This window comes from Salvelinus sp. IW2-2015, linkage group LG4q.2 (genome assembly GCF_002910315.2).
Source record: "Salvelinus sp. IW2-2015 linkage group LG4q.2, ASM291031v2, whole genome shotgun sequence".
Classification (NCBI taxonomy): domain Eukaryota; kingdom Metazoa; phylum Chordata; class Actinopteri; order Salmoniformes; family Salmonidae; genus Salvelinus; species Salvelinus sp. IW2-2015.
The window spans coordinates 15598011-15612695 of NC_036843.1; the positions used below are offsets into that span (position 1 = coordinate 15598011).

A 14685-nucleotide genomic window follows, 5' to 3' on the forward strand; every position below is an offset into this window, starting at 1 on the left:
ATGGACCACCCCCATCCCAAATCCATACAGAAGCCATGTGTAGAAACAGACACTTCTATATGGTGACGACACCTCCTAGTTTACATCTAGGTGACAAAGCGCTGGGTGGTCTACCCCTCCAGACCCTAGCAGTCCCCAGTGAAAGGGGTTGAAGGATTAGGAAATGTTAACCTAGTTGGTGCCCTCCAGCCCATTTGCACTATCCCACTGAAAGTCAACCGCTGGGAGTAACCACTTTGTCCTGACAGTATATACTTTTACCAGCTTTCGCTAGATGTTTGGGATTCCTCCTGTGACCGTATGGGAGAGCAGCACTCTAGCTGACCTGCCTTGCCTCCCTCCCTGCATTTCAGTCGACCTTTATAGAGCCTTCTAGAAACCCTTGCTGTTCTCATTACTTTGACTGTATTAGACACACACACACAGGCCATTTCTTGTTGAGATTGTGGTTTGGCCTGCCTGCTTTTTCAGGCCAACGGGGCCTGGTCAGTGTGTGGGCTGTTACTACACCAAACATACTGGACAGGCTAGCCAACAGGAAGTGTCATGGTTTCACATTGGTTATTTATGTCTTAGTTCAATTATCAATGGCTTAAATCTGAATAGAACTATGTTTTCATACACACAACTCTTTATACATGAGCACTTCTCTTTCAAGCCAAGGGAGCCCAATCTCTCCCTCCAAACGCACATCCACCGGTTTCCCCTAAATGGGACACAAACAAATCAGAGAGATGCTAGCTTTTACACTTTTGTGTCACACCCTCCACTGCCCCGCCCATATGTTGCTGGTTGTGCTGTATAGTTTGCTCTGTGCACCTCTCAGGTTGTGGACCATGTGATCATGATCGTGTGAACCATGTGCATGATAAAGCATTGGCAGGGCATCAAGAGCACCTGTCAGATCGGTGGTGCTACCAACCGCAGGCTGCAAGTGTGCTGTGGAACAATGTTCACTTTTTTTGGAAGGCACTTGTGTTTTGCGCTACACTCACACATTCAGTACCTTCTGTTGCAGGGGACTGTATTGTGACTGTGTTTTATCATATTCAGTTTTTTCCAGTTTTGGTACTTGTGATGTGTGTCTGTCTTGGTGGATGTCACTTACACAATTGGGATCAATTTCAGAAGTGAATTGAAATTCCAATCTAAGAATTGAAAATAAATGTAATTGGAATTTTAATCATTCTCTCAAACTGAAATGGAATTGAGCCCAACATTCCTCAGTCTAACCCAGGGTACAAAATGTGTTGTCTGATTTGCAGGGAGCATCTACTCCAGTCCAGGCCTGTACAGTAAGACCATGACCCCCACCTATGACTCCAGAGACGGCAGCCCCCTGTCTCCCACCACCGCCTGGTTCGGAGACAGCCCCCTTTCTGAGGGCAATCCCAGCATCCTTGCTGTCAGCCAGCCAATATCCTCGCCCGATATCCTGGCTAAACTCTACAAGTCCCAGTCCCTCCTGGACAAGGCCAAGATCAACCAGGGGTGAGTCGCCCTAATAATAACCATCTAGCACCAGTCTTGTCTGCTGTAGTGCAACTGGCCCCTGTTTCACAACTTTTTTTAAACTTTGAGGTCATTCTGTTTGTGGAACCTTTTTTCAGAAGTGTGACAGTCACTGTTCTGTCAAATATGGTGTGTTTTATTTCTCGTGTGTGTGTGTGAAGGTGGCTGGACTCGTCCAGGTCTCTGATGGAGCAGGATGTCAAGGAGAACGAGGTGCTCCTCCTGCGGTTTAAATACCACAGCTTCTTCGACCTCAACCCCAAGGTACAGTATATGGACTTGTTTTTCCATCAGATGAGACTTTAGGGTTTCTCTTAACTTTTATTGCATTTCTCTGAATTGTGTAACAGCTTACACACCACAAACAAAATATGCACACTCCCCACCAGTCTACATCTGCAGCTGGCAGATTTTGGGGGGGCGTAGAGTGGAGAGGAAGTACCCCTCTGGGCCGTCCTGTTTTCTCAGCTGGAATGTCTCTGACTGCTGTGTGTGGGTCTATGCTATGTACTTGTGAAGAGGCAGGCTTAGTGCTATGTGTTCTCCACCCTGCAGTACGATGCCATCAGGGTGAACCAGCTCTATGAGCAGGCCAAGTGGGCCATCCTGCTCGAGGAAATAGAGTGCACTGAGGAGGAGATGATGATGTTCGCCGCCCTGCAGGTGAGAAGTGTGTGTGTGTGTGTGTGTGTGTGTCATGTTAATTGGCCTGGTTGAGGACTATTTACTAAGCCCTCCAGTAGTTATCTTCTCTATTGGCTCACTGCCCGTTGAACAGAACACGGCAGAACAACTAATGAATTGAATGGGCGTGTTGCCCAGGGGTTAGACTTGGATGTGGTAGGTGTCTGGTCTGCTTCAGTACTCAAACTCAGAAACATGGTTCAGCAAATCCACCACTTTTCAACCTCGTTTTCATTATCTCCGGCACAATACCAGTCTACATATGTGAAAAAGTTAAATAAAAAGTTTGATTTTAAAACACTGAGATTCACAGTGACGTGGGGAGAGAAAATACCCTATCTGGCTAGAAACTCTTTGCAGGTTTTGAAAATCACACTTTTTCTTACTTTTAATCCTACCCTGTGATATCACAGAGAAGCATTTTTTAGGACGTTTCTTATATTTTTAGCACATACAGAACCTGTCAAAAGTTCGGACACACCTACTCATTCCAGGGTTTTTCATTATTTTCACTATTTTCTACGTTGTAGGATAATAGTGAAGACATCAAAACAATGAAATAACACATATGGAATCATGTAGTAACCAAAAAAGTGTTAAACAAATCAAAATATATTTGAGAGTCTTTGAAGTAGCCACCCTTTGCCTTGATGACAGCTCTTGGCATTCTCTCAACCAGCTTCATGAGGTAGTCACCTGGAATGCATTTCAATTAACAGGTGTGCCTTGTTAAAAGTACATTTGTGGAGTTTCTTTACTTAATGCGTTTGAGCCAGTCAGTTGTGTTATGGCAAGGTAGGGGTGGTATACAGAAGATAGCCCTATTTGGTAAAAGACCAAGTCCATATTATGGTAAGAACAGCTCAAATAAGCAAAGATAAACGACAGTCCATCATTACTTTAAGACACGAAGGTCAGTCAATGCGAAAAGTTACCTCCGCTGCAGAGGACAAGTTCATTAGAGTTACCAGCCTCAGAAATTGCAGCCCAAATAACAGACACAACTCAACACGAACTGTTCAGAGGAGACAGCGGGAATCAGGCCTTCATGGTCAAATTGCTGCAAAGAAACCACTACTAAAGGATACCAATAATAAGAAGAGACTTGCTTGGGACAAAAAAACATGAGCAATGTACATTAGACTGGTGGAAATCTGTCCTTTGTTTTGATGAGTCCAAATTTGAGGTTTTTGTTTCCACCTGCTGTGTCTTTGAGTAGGTGAATGAATGATCTCCGCTTGTGTGGTTCTTACCGAGGAGGTGGTGTGAGGGTGTTTTGCAGGTGACCCTGTCTGTGATTTATTTAGAATTCAAGGCACACTTAATCCGCATGGCTACCACAGCATTCTGCAGCAATACACCATCCCATCTGGTTTGCTCTTAGTGGGACTATCATTTGTTTTTCAACATGACAATGACCCAACAAACCTCCAGGCTGTGTAAGGGCTATTTGACCAAGGAGAGTGATGGAGTGCTGCATCAGATGGTCTGGCCTCCACAATCCCCCGAACTCAAACCAATTGAGATGGTTTGGGATGAGTTGGATTGCAGAGTGAAAGAAAAGCAGCCAACAAGTGCTCAGCATATGTGGGAACTCCTTCAAGACTGTTGGAAAAGCATTCCAAGTGAAGCTGGTTGAGAGAATGCCAAGTGTCCGAAGCTGTCTAGTCAAAGAGTGGCTACTTTGAAGAATATAAAAAAAAATTGATTTGTTTGAAACTTTTTTTTTGATTACAACATGATTCCATATGTGTTATTTCATAGTTTTGATGTCTTCACTATTATTCTACAATGTAGAAAATAGTAAAAATAAAGGAAAACCCTGGAATGAGTAGGTGTGTCCATCCTTTTGACTGGTATTGTATGTAGACACTTGTTTGGTGCTGGCGATAATGAATAGGAGGTTTTAAATGGCACAATTGTCCTTTTAACTGTATGCAATATTGTATGCTTGCATGGAACAACTGCAATGAAACCAAAATGATCCTGTCTGATGCCTGGGCCTTAGCCCCTTGCTATTTCTGACCCTCGTAAAGCCTGAGTGACAGGACCTGGGGGCGCCAGCGTGTCCTCACCCCCAATGGGTAATTATAGAGTAACCACAGCTACTAGTGCTGAGCGATTTAGTGCTTTTTGAGGTCCGTTCGGTTTCGGGTTCAGTTATTAAAAAATAAACACGGTTTTCGGGTTTTGATACATTTTATATGAAATGTACGATGCATCAAGTAGGTTGAATGCTGTAACACAGAATGAAACAATGAATAAAAGTCACATGATGGTAGTGACTGCCCATTACTGCTTATTTTTATAAAATATCTCAGTTGTGTATATTACATTAGTTTTATTATTTCATTCCAAGTCATCTCATCTCTATAGAGCTGCTGCCTACTGTATGCTGTCTGATAAAATCACAATTTTAGTAGTTATTCAATGTAAATAAGGCATACTTTTATGACTGCTGAACACCAGCTATCATTCACTTAGATCATGTATTTTCAGGTATAGATACCTTGCGAGGCAACTGCTCTCTACCCTGCATTCTTCTCTTTTCTCAACCTCTCTGTGTCTGCCCCACGCTATCCTAACATAGCAGGCGTAAAAGAAATGCACAGACTGGACAAGTAGGTGCACAGTGGATTATGGTCATTGTCAGTGGCGATTTTAGCATGCAAATCTTGGTGGGGCAAAGCTGTCCCAACACCTTACCACTGCTACACCTGGCTATCAGCGGAGTCTTGTCTGGCAGCAAAACAGTTAATTCAGCCTCATTTACTGCCTTAAAAAAACACAGCTCATATGGCTGACTTGCTTAACCCTTGTGTTGTCTTAAGTGTAAAAATGACCCTCCACTATGTTTGACTTTTCCTAGAGTGACCCCAATATTAGAAAAAGTGAAACATCGCCTTTGTTCATATTTCCATGAAAGCTGCACACCACCAGGGTACAAAGATTGTCTTACATGCTGACCAGACCGGATACGTCGCGTGCGCGAGAGTCGCAAAATAAAATTTGAAATCGATGTTATTCAATTATTGCACCGGATACGGATACTGGATACCGGATACTGCTCACGCGCACCAACGAGCGTCTGCGACGCCAAGGGCTAAAATAGAACTCATTCCTATTTCTGACGCAGATCGCGCTGCAAGTCCTGCCTCTCCCATCTCCTCATTGGTTTATAGAAGCAGGTACCCATGTGCCATCTCCTCATTGATTATACCCACGTGGGTGATAGAAAGACAAACTGTTTTGCCGGTAGTTGTGGTAATACAATGAAAGTTTAGATGCGATCACCATATAATTTAAACGATGAAGAAGCCTGGAAGGAGGAGAGATGACTAGAAACGATTCGGTTGGCCGTTTTATGTGTGGATTAATTGTCGGAGTAGAGATCCTTGTGCATTTCAGGTAAAATAACAACTCAATGTTTATATCCCAGGACAAATTAGCTAGCAACAGCAAGCTAGTTAAATAGTACAAATTAACGTTAGCTAGCAAGTGCAAGCTAACTAGCTAAATTACCATACATGTTTAATGCTTTTCGACCTGTCCCCAAATTAATGTCATTGGTTCAGAGTTTGTTTTGATATTTTAACCTGCGTGTCGTGATCGCGTTTGGTGTGGGGGGGCAAAATAAATTTATGCACGATAGCGCACGATGGCGCATGCGCGCAGCCGGTTTGGGCAAGGTGTTAGGGTCATTTCTGACCCGGCAGTTATAAAATAATTTACACACCACAAAGACACACACACACACGCACGCAATGAGAAATTGAGATTGTGTGCTACTGATTGAACTCAGACACAACTTTATTGTGCATGTGCAGCATCTCCCCTCCACGACCCCACACATGACTCAAGTTCACAGACGAAATAAACAATTTCAGACAAAATAAACATTTGTTGAAAGCATTGTTTACTAATGGGGGATGCAGTCAGAGGCTATAAAGGTGCTGCAGATGACAGTCCCTCAAGTTCTCTCTTTGCTGAAGCCATGAGTGCACGTTTCAGTGCCCAACAGGTCGTAGATCTGATTCTTTTCAGATGTCCAGGAGGAACAAGTGAACAATGATTTAGAAGAGGAGGAAGTATCTGAAGAAGATGGGGAAGAATACAACCCAAAGCACGATGCATCATCTTCAGATGAAGAAGAAATCCCCCAAGCTGAGACATTTTTGTCAAAGAAGAGCAAAATAACATGGTCCTTGTCACCATATGACAACCAGGGAAGGATGGCAGCACAAAATGTCATATGACCCCAGGGCCCACAAGACATGCAGTTGCCCATGCCCAGGACATCGCCTCAACATTCTACATGTTCATCACACCAGCCATCGAAAAAATAATCCTGGAGATGACAAATATGGAGGGTTTCCGTAAATATGGAGACAACTGGAAAAGGATGGATGAGATTGACCTGCATGCCTACATAGAGCTGCTAATCTTAGTGGGTGTGTTTAGGTTTCCGAGGCGAGGCTACATATATAGTTATATAGTCTCTGGGATGCAGAGAGTGGAAGGGTGTTTCTCCGTGCCACGATGCCACTGAAAGTCTTTCACACTTTCTCAAGAATGCTACGATTTGATAACCGTGAGTCGACCTGCAAGACGTGTGAGAGACAAACTGGCGGCCATAAGAGAGGTCTGGGAGAAGTGGGTGGAGCGTCTGCCATACCTCTACAACCCTGGGCTTGAAGTAACAGTGGATGAGCAACTGGTTCCATTCATAGGTACATCTGTAATGTAAGTGATTTTCACTGTTAATTTTATTATGTATTGCTGTAATGTCATTGATTTATGTTCTTCACGTTTTTGTTTTGTATCTTATTTTATTCTTATTGTTGTTTGCCCCCACCCACAAGGTGTATAATGGTTAAAAAAAATGGGAGAAGACTACTATTTTGTAGTTGAATTCCTCATTGTATAGTACAACTATGTTGGCAAAAAAGTTCAAGACTGTTATTGTTTCCCTTCAATAAAATGCATTCAAAACTACTTTCTGCACATTTCTGCTACTTCCTAGGCTACAAGTGCTATCCATTGCAGTACCTATAATAATCCTCTACTTTAGTAAAAAAAAAAAAATTATGACAGGTGTTGTAATAAAAAAGAGTGGTGTCCACTGATTTAAATGCGGTCTTTATGCATTGTGAACAGGGAAAATCCAGATATTCATAAAGTTTCATGAATGACAGGATGTTTCTTCGTGCAAAATAGATTTGTGGTTTAAAATTCAATTAAGCTGCTTTATTTTAGGGGTTTAGAGAAGGCGGGTCATTTTTTTATCTTTAGGACAAGGAGTATACAGAATGTTAAGACTACACAATGGTTTTAAACAAATGTGGTTTCTACTGACAATTGAGATGTACAAACTATGGCATAAGGGGACGACAAGCGGATAAGAGGCAATCTGTCATTTCGATGAAGACATTAATGAGTGATCTAGGACGGACGTAGTCAATATAACTATTTGTTCAGCACTTTTGAAATGTCCAGCAACAGAATTCAAAACATTGGTCGTTTTTAGTGTTCTCCCTGTACACCAAGTCAGAACAGTTGGATAAAGAAAAGGGGCATATAAGCAGACAATGAAAGCTCTTACAAGATTCGACAATTGATTACATTTCTCAAAAACAGGTTATAGGCTACATGTACACCACCAAGTCAAAACAGTAGGTGAAATTTAGAGGTGAAAATAGACAGCATTTTTAGGGTGAGGCACATGGGCTACTAACAGCTTACTACACAACATGCATTTAGTGTTATTTTATTAGCTACAGTATACATATCGCCCTGACATATTACATTTATGCAGCAGCATACAAGACTATTTTTGGACTGACTGCTGTGCTGTGCTCAGTTGAACAGAAAGGTAGCGCAGCAGTCCTTCATGAGCAAATTGTCATCAGTCTGGCATTCTCTGGATTTATGGTGCTTTCAAGACAACTGGGAACTCGGGGGGGGGGGGGGGGGGGGGGGCGGGGGAAGTTTGCTGAATGACGAGCCATTGTAGTTAATTATCACATTTTCTCTGCTAAACTATGTTAAGTATTGGCCTGTTGGAAACTACAACTCCCTACTACATCACACAGTTCGGGCTGGATCTGATTTACCTCTAGAGAAACTACAACTCCCTACATCACACAGTTCGGGCTTGATCTGATTTGTCTTTAGAGAAAAAACAATGAAATGGAATTCAAATAATTTAACCGACATCGGTGAATGAGGAGTTTTAAAAACCAAAAAATAACATACAAAAATACCGGATGGACCACCCACACCAACCGGACCTGCAGCCTTCTACACATTCCTCTATCCCCATTTACACTGAAAGCTGTTAACTACCATGCTACGTTTTCCAACAGGGGCCGAGACATTTATTAATACACCATTGGTTGAGGGTTTAGTGTTTGGATCCCCCTGAGGAGATGCTGATCTACAGTTTGTTTGGATTAACAGCTAGCCTGTCGCTACCTGTCTGTTAGCACAGCTATCTCACTCTCTCTTGCTAAGTTAAAGGTAGCTGTTGGAGTCATGGCTAAGGTTTCCCTGAAGTCAGGCAGGAAGAGAAGGGGTGGGTTTATTACATTAAGTGGTCTGTGTCCAGGGAGCTGGCTGGCATTAGCAGGCTATCACCTGGATATGTCAGCGTGTCTAAGTATAGCGATTAGCCCGCCATGTCCAGCTCAGTAAACAGGCCTGTATTTGGAGTCCTGCCCATAGGGTGGAGAATAAAAGCACAGGGCATGGTCTCCAATCAGCCTACTGCTCCCAATTCCAACCCTAAACATACAACACACACACACCAGTAAAACACATCCCAGAAACACATGCGTGCACCAGAAACACAGTGTAGTGTGGGTGTCAGAGGTAGATGTATGGGGAGATTCTCATTTGGGCAAAAGACTGTCCTCTCTCCTCGGAAACCGATAAGTAGTTGAGTGTTGTGACAATTTGTTAGTAGGTAAACAGGAGTGTCCTCCCCTTTCGATAGCCACCTTTCATTAAGGATACTTATGTTTATCCTAACAAATTTTGGGGGATCACTCTACACATTTATTTTGGGATCCACACCCTGTAAACATAATTTGTGTAATGACGTGTGAGTGGAGAATGACCGTCTCATTTCAAGCAAACAAATTTCCAACCACGTTCACTCTCCTCGCCGACTCTCCTTGATTAACTTTGACCTATTTCAAAAGGAGGCAAGGGAGGAGAGAGGACGCATGAGGTGAGCAAATCTAATTGAGAAAAGGCCATGGTGACATAGAGGGAGAAGCCTTTGTCCTACATTCTGAAACCCTAGCTGGCTATGGGCGCTTCCGCCACAGCGTCCTGAAATACGCCTCTTTTCCTTTCCAGCCCCCTCTACCTCTCACCCCCACACCATCTCACTCACTCCCTCCCTCTAGGCAGCTGTTCATTCATATATCGAAGGGGACTAGTGGGTGGCTTGAAAGTATAAATACCGTTTGTCAACAAGTTGTATTGAGTGTTGGTGAGTCATAGGCTTAGTGCCACTGTGGGGTGGATCAGACCGTTCTGAGACTGACTCTCGTTGGTCCACATGATAATGAGTGAATGGCCAGGCAAGGTCAGGGACTCTCCCCAATATAACAAACAGGATTCTGAACAGACGAGATGGTATTTCCATTGTGAATCAGTGTAGAAATGTTGCACGCTGTGTCCCAAGTCTGCACTACTCACATATGCTTCTATTAAAGACACATTTACAGTCACTGCTGAGATTGCAGCATCTAGACCCTCCCACCCATTTTCTCTACTAAATCCTACCCTCCCGCCCCCCAAAGCCACTCTGTCTCGACATGGTTGCTACACACTGAACACATACTTTGTTTTAGTCATATTGTGGAGGCCAGGTCATCTGATGCAGCACTCCATTGCTCTCCTTCTTGGTCAAATAGCCCTTATACAGCCTGGATGTGTGTTGGGTCATTGTCCTGTTGAGAAACAAATGATAGTCCCACTAAGCGCAAACCAGATGTGATGGCATATCGTTGCAGAATGCTGTGATAGAATTCAAGGTACACTTAACCAGCATGACTAAATAAATCAGACTGTGTCACCAGCAAAGCACCCCCATACCATAACACCACCACCTCTATTCTTTATGGTGGGAAATACACATGCAGAGATCATCCGTTCACCCACACCGCGTCTCACAAAGACACGGCGGCTGGAACCAAAAATCTTCAATTTGGACTACAGACCAAAGGACAAATTTCCACCGGTCTAATTGCTCGTGTTTCTTGGCCTAAACAAGTCTCTTCATCTTATTGGTGTCCTTCAGTATTGGTTTCATTGCAGCAATTCGACCATGAAGGCCTGATTTCATGTACAGTTGATGTTGAGATGTGTCGGTTACTTGAACTCTGTGAAGCATTTATTTTGGCTGCAATTTCTGAGGCAGGTATCACTAATGAACATCCTCGGCAGCAGAGGTAACTCTTGGTCTTCCATTCCTGTGGCGATCCTCATGAGAGCCAGTTTCTGCATAGCGCTTGATGGTTTTTGCGATTGCACTTGAAGAAACTTTCTAAATGTTTTATCTTCCGGATTGACTGACCTTCATGTCTTAAAGGGACTGTTTCTCTTTGCTTATTTGAGCCCTACAACTTTTGACCGGTAGTGTACATAGAAACGAAACCCAGTGAAGCAAAACAGAAAAGCGAATGTATGTATTTTTTTCTTTTCTTTTTCTTCTATTGACGTTCTTAATATATAACAGGAGACTATTTGATCATGTGGTATTTAAATGACATGTCACCTTCATGGCATATAGGGTAAAGGACTGTAAGCTAAACCTTAAAAACCCCTTCTCTATTTGTCCCCCAGTACCACATCAACAAGCTGTCCATCATGTCGTCAGGAAACCACATGAACAACAGTGAGAAGGAGGTGGACGAGGTTGACGCTGCCCTGTCAGACCTGGAGATCACCCTGGAGGGAGGCAAGACCTCCAACACCCTGGTACTACACCTTACTGTCCTATACTAACCCTGTCAGACCTGGAGGGAGGAAAGGCCTCCAACACCCTGGTAATACCTTACTGTCATATACTAACCCTGTCAGCCTGGGGGAGGAAAGGCCTCCACCCCTGGTACTACACCTTACTGTCCTATACTAACCCTGTCAGACCTGGAGGAGGAAAGACCTCCAACACCCTGGTACTTACACCTTACTGTCCTATACTAACCCTGTCAGACCTGGAGGGAGGAAAGGCCTCACACCCTGGTCCTACACTCTTACTGTCCTATACTAACCTGTCAGACCTGGAGGGAGAGAAAGGCCTCCAACACCCTGGTACTACACTTACTGTCCCTATACTAACCTGTCATACCTGGAGGGAGAAAAGACCTCAACCACCTGGTACTACTATGAGTTCACTGAATGTTACTTTACTGCAATACAGAGGTTTTGTTCAGAAGGCTACATCTGTATGTTTGGTATAACATGTGGCCATTGTTAAACACGTACCCCTCACCAAATGACTGCAGTTTATACAGCTTATCTGAGGAAGTTGAGCTTGTTACAACTGTTCCTTTATGTGCAAGCTGCCTGCTGAGAGCTACAAACTTGAGGTATTGTTAGTTGTGCAGAATCCTGCCTTCTCCTTTCATCAATAAACGTGTTTGTTCTTCTCTTCCTTCAGGGTGATATCACGTCCATTCCTGAACTGGCCGCTACGTAAAAGTCTTCAAGTAAGTTCAATAACTGCTTCTGCTGTAGAAGTTGTCTTTAATCGCAGCTCAGAATACGTGTATTCCTGAAATTTAACTAAGGTTGCAAAATTCCAGGAACTTACAATTAAATTCCCTGATTTTCCCAAATCCCGGTTGGAGGATTTCTGGAATTGGAGGGAATAAGCAGGAAATCCGGAAATCCTCCAACCAGGAGTTCTTGAAAACCAGGGATATATTGAAAGAATTTTGCAACCCTAATCTAAACCATTAGGGAGTAATTCAAAACTGACCTTGGGGGATCACGTGTCCCTTGAACGAGATGGCCACATGAATTAAGAGCTCCGCACAAGTAGTTTCAATTCTTATCTTACCTCCACTTCAAGTTAACTCCTTTAGCTTTAGTCAAAAAAGTAATGGGGCTACAAAGGCGACATTACAGGTGACATTTTTTTTTTTTTTATTTATTTTGAATTTCATTCATTATATGTTAGATTTTGATATTATTTTTTGTATTACTACATAATTTATTGTTTATATTATTTGCTATTATTGTCTATTTTCTCTTTTTTTTTTTTTTGTTTGTTTTTTAATTTTATTTGTTTTAGTATAACGTTTTATTTTTTTTTTTTTTTTTATTGTTTTTTTTTTTTTTTTTTTTAAGATATTCATCAATTGTTTTAGATTTTCTTTTAATTTTTGAAACTTATTCTTTTTTTTTAATTTATGTTTTATGATTTTTTATCTATTATTTTTTAGCACAGTTCGATATTTAAGTTATTGATTTACTAATTTTTTATTTTTATATATTTTTATGAAATTCTTATTTATTTTTTTTTTTTTTTTTTTTGTATTTATTTTCTTTTTTTTTTTTTTTAGTATATTTTTGTTTTATGTTATGTACATATTTTAGTTATCATCTTAATTATTGTTTATTGTATTACTTTATTAATTTTTTTAGCACACATTTTATTTTTGTTTATGATTGTTCTTTTATGCATTTTTTATTTCTTGTTGTTATTTAATATTGTTTTTGAACTAATATTTTTTTTTGTATTTCTATTTTTTTTATTATTTTATTGTTTTATTATTTTTTTTTTGTCTTTATATTTTTTGCATTTTTTTTTTTTTTTTTTGCTTATTTTTTTTCTATATTTTATTGTTTAGATTTTTTTTATTTTTTACTTTTTTTTTTATTTATGCATTTTCACTTATCAAAGTTTTTTAGATTATCTTTATTATATTTTTTTTTATTTTTTAAACATCTTTCTTTTAGATATTGTGTTTAGCTTTTTTATTTTTTTTTTTTGTATTTCTATTTTTTTTTTACTATTTTTTTTTCATTTTTTATTTTTTTGAATATTTTCTATATATATTTTTTGTTTTTAGCAACTAACTGAACTTATTCTTTTTTAATTTATTTTTGTTACTGATTTATTATATATTTTGCACTATTTTTTTTTTTTTTTTTCTTTTTTTTTTTCAATATTTTTTTTGTTTATGATTTTTTTTTTTTTTTTTTGCTTATATTTGCTTTCTTTTTTTTTTTTTTTCAATAATTTTTTGTTTTTTACAAGTATTTTTGTCTTTTTTTTTTTGTTTACTTTTATATTTTTTTGATGTACATTTATTTTTTTTTTGTTTTTTTTTTTTTTATTTTTTTTTTTTTGTTTTTTTTTTTTTTTTTTTGATCTTTCTTTTTTTTTTTTTTTTTTTTTTTTTTTTTACAATTTTTTTTATTTTTTTTTTTTTTTTTTTTTTTTATTTTTTTTTTTTGTTCAATTATGTTTTAGATATTATCTTTTTTTTAGTTTTTATTAAATGCATCACATTATGTTTTTGTTAGTATTTACTTATTTTGTTTTTTTATTTTTTTTTTTTTTTTTTTAGTAGATATTATTTTTTAATCTTTTTTTTTTTTTTTTTTTTTTTTTTTTTTTTTTTTTTTTATTTTTTTTTTTTTTTGTTTTTTTTTTTTTTTTTTTTTTTGTTTTTTTTTTTTTTTTTTTTTTTATTTTGTTTTTTTTTTTTTTTTTTTTTTTTTTTTTTTTTTTGTTTTTTTGATATTATTGTTTTTATGAACTATATTTTTTTTGATCATTTTTTTTTTTTTTTTTTTTTATTTTTCTTGTTTTTTTCTTTTTTATTCTTTTTGTATCTTTTTTTTTTTTTTGTTTTTTTTTTTTTTTTTTTTTTTTTTTTTTTTTTTTTTTTTTTTTTTTTTTTTTTTATTTTTTTTTTTTTTTGTTTTTTTTTTTTTTATTTTTTTTTTTTTTTTTTTTTGTTTTTTTTTTTTTTTTTTTTTTTTTTTTTTTTTTTTTTTTTTTTTTTTCTTTTTTTAAATATATTTGTTTTATTTTATTTATACTATTGTCGAACACATATATTTATTCGTTTTGATTTTTTTTTTTTTTCTTCTATTTTTTATTTAAAATAGAATTTCTACTAATTGTTAGTATTTTTTTTTTTTTAACTATTTAATTTTTTTTTTTTTTTCTGCATTTATTTTTCTTTTTTTTTTTTTTTTTTTTTTTTTTTTTTTTTTTTTTTTGCATTTATTCTATATTTTCATTATTTTTTGTTTATGATTTTTTTTTTTTTACTGTTTGTTGATTTTTTTATTGTAGATATTTGACACATATCTTGTTCTAATATCGTTTTTAGATTTCTTGTAAGATATTGATTTTTTTTTGTATTCGTTTTGTTGTATTTGTTCTTGAATCTATTTTTTTTTTGTTTTGTTGTTATTATGATTTTTTTCTTGTTTTTTTTGGTTTTTTTTTCTTTT

General features: G+C 38.1%; 1 protein-coding gene across 1 annotated transcript in view; it reads left to right on the top strand.

The window, feature by feature from the left end:
• The window catches only part of LOC111963404 (fermitin family homolog 2), an 85590-nt gene that overhangs the window by 50779 nt on the left and 20126 nt on the right, over positions 1–14685 (top strand). The window contains 6 exon segments of the mRNA XM_070443402.1: positions 1266–1491; positions 1674–1776; positions 2068–2175; positions 11053–11187; positions 11870–11894; positions 11897–11918. Coding sequence (XP_070299503.1) covers positions 1266–1491; positions 1674–1776; positions 2068–2175; positions 11053–11187; positions 11870–11894; positions 11897–11918 — 619 coding nt within the window.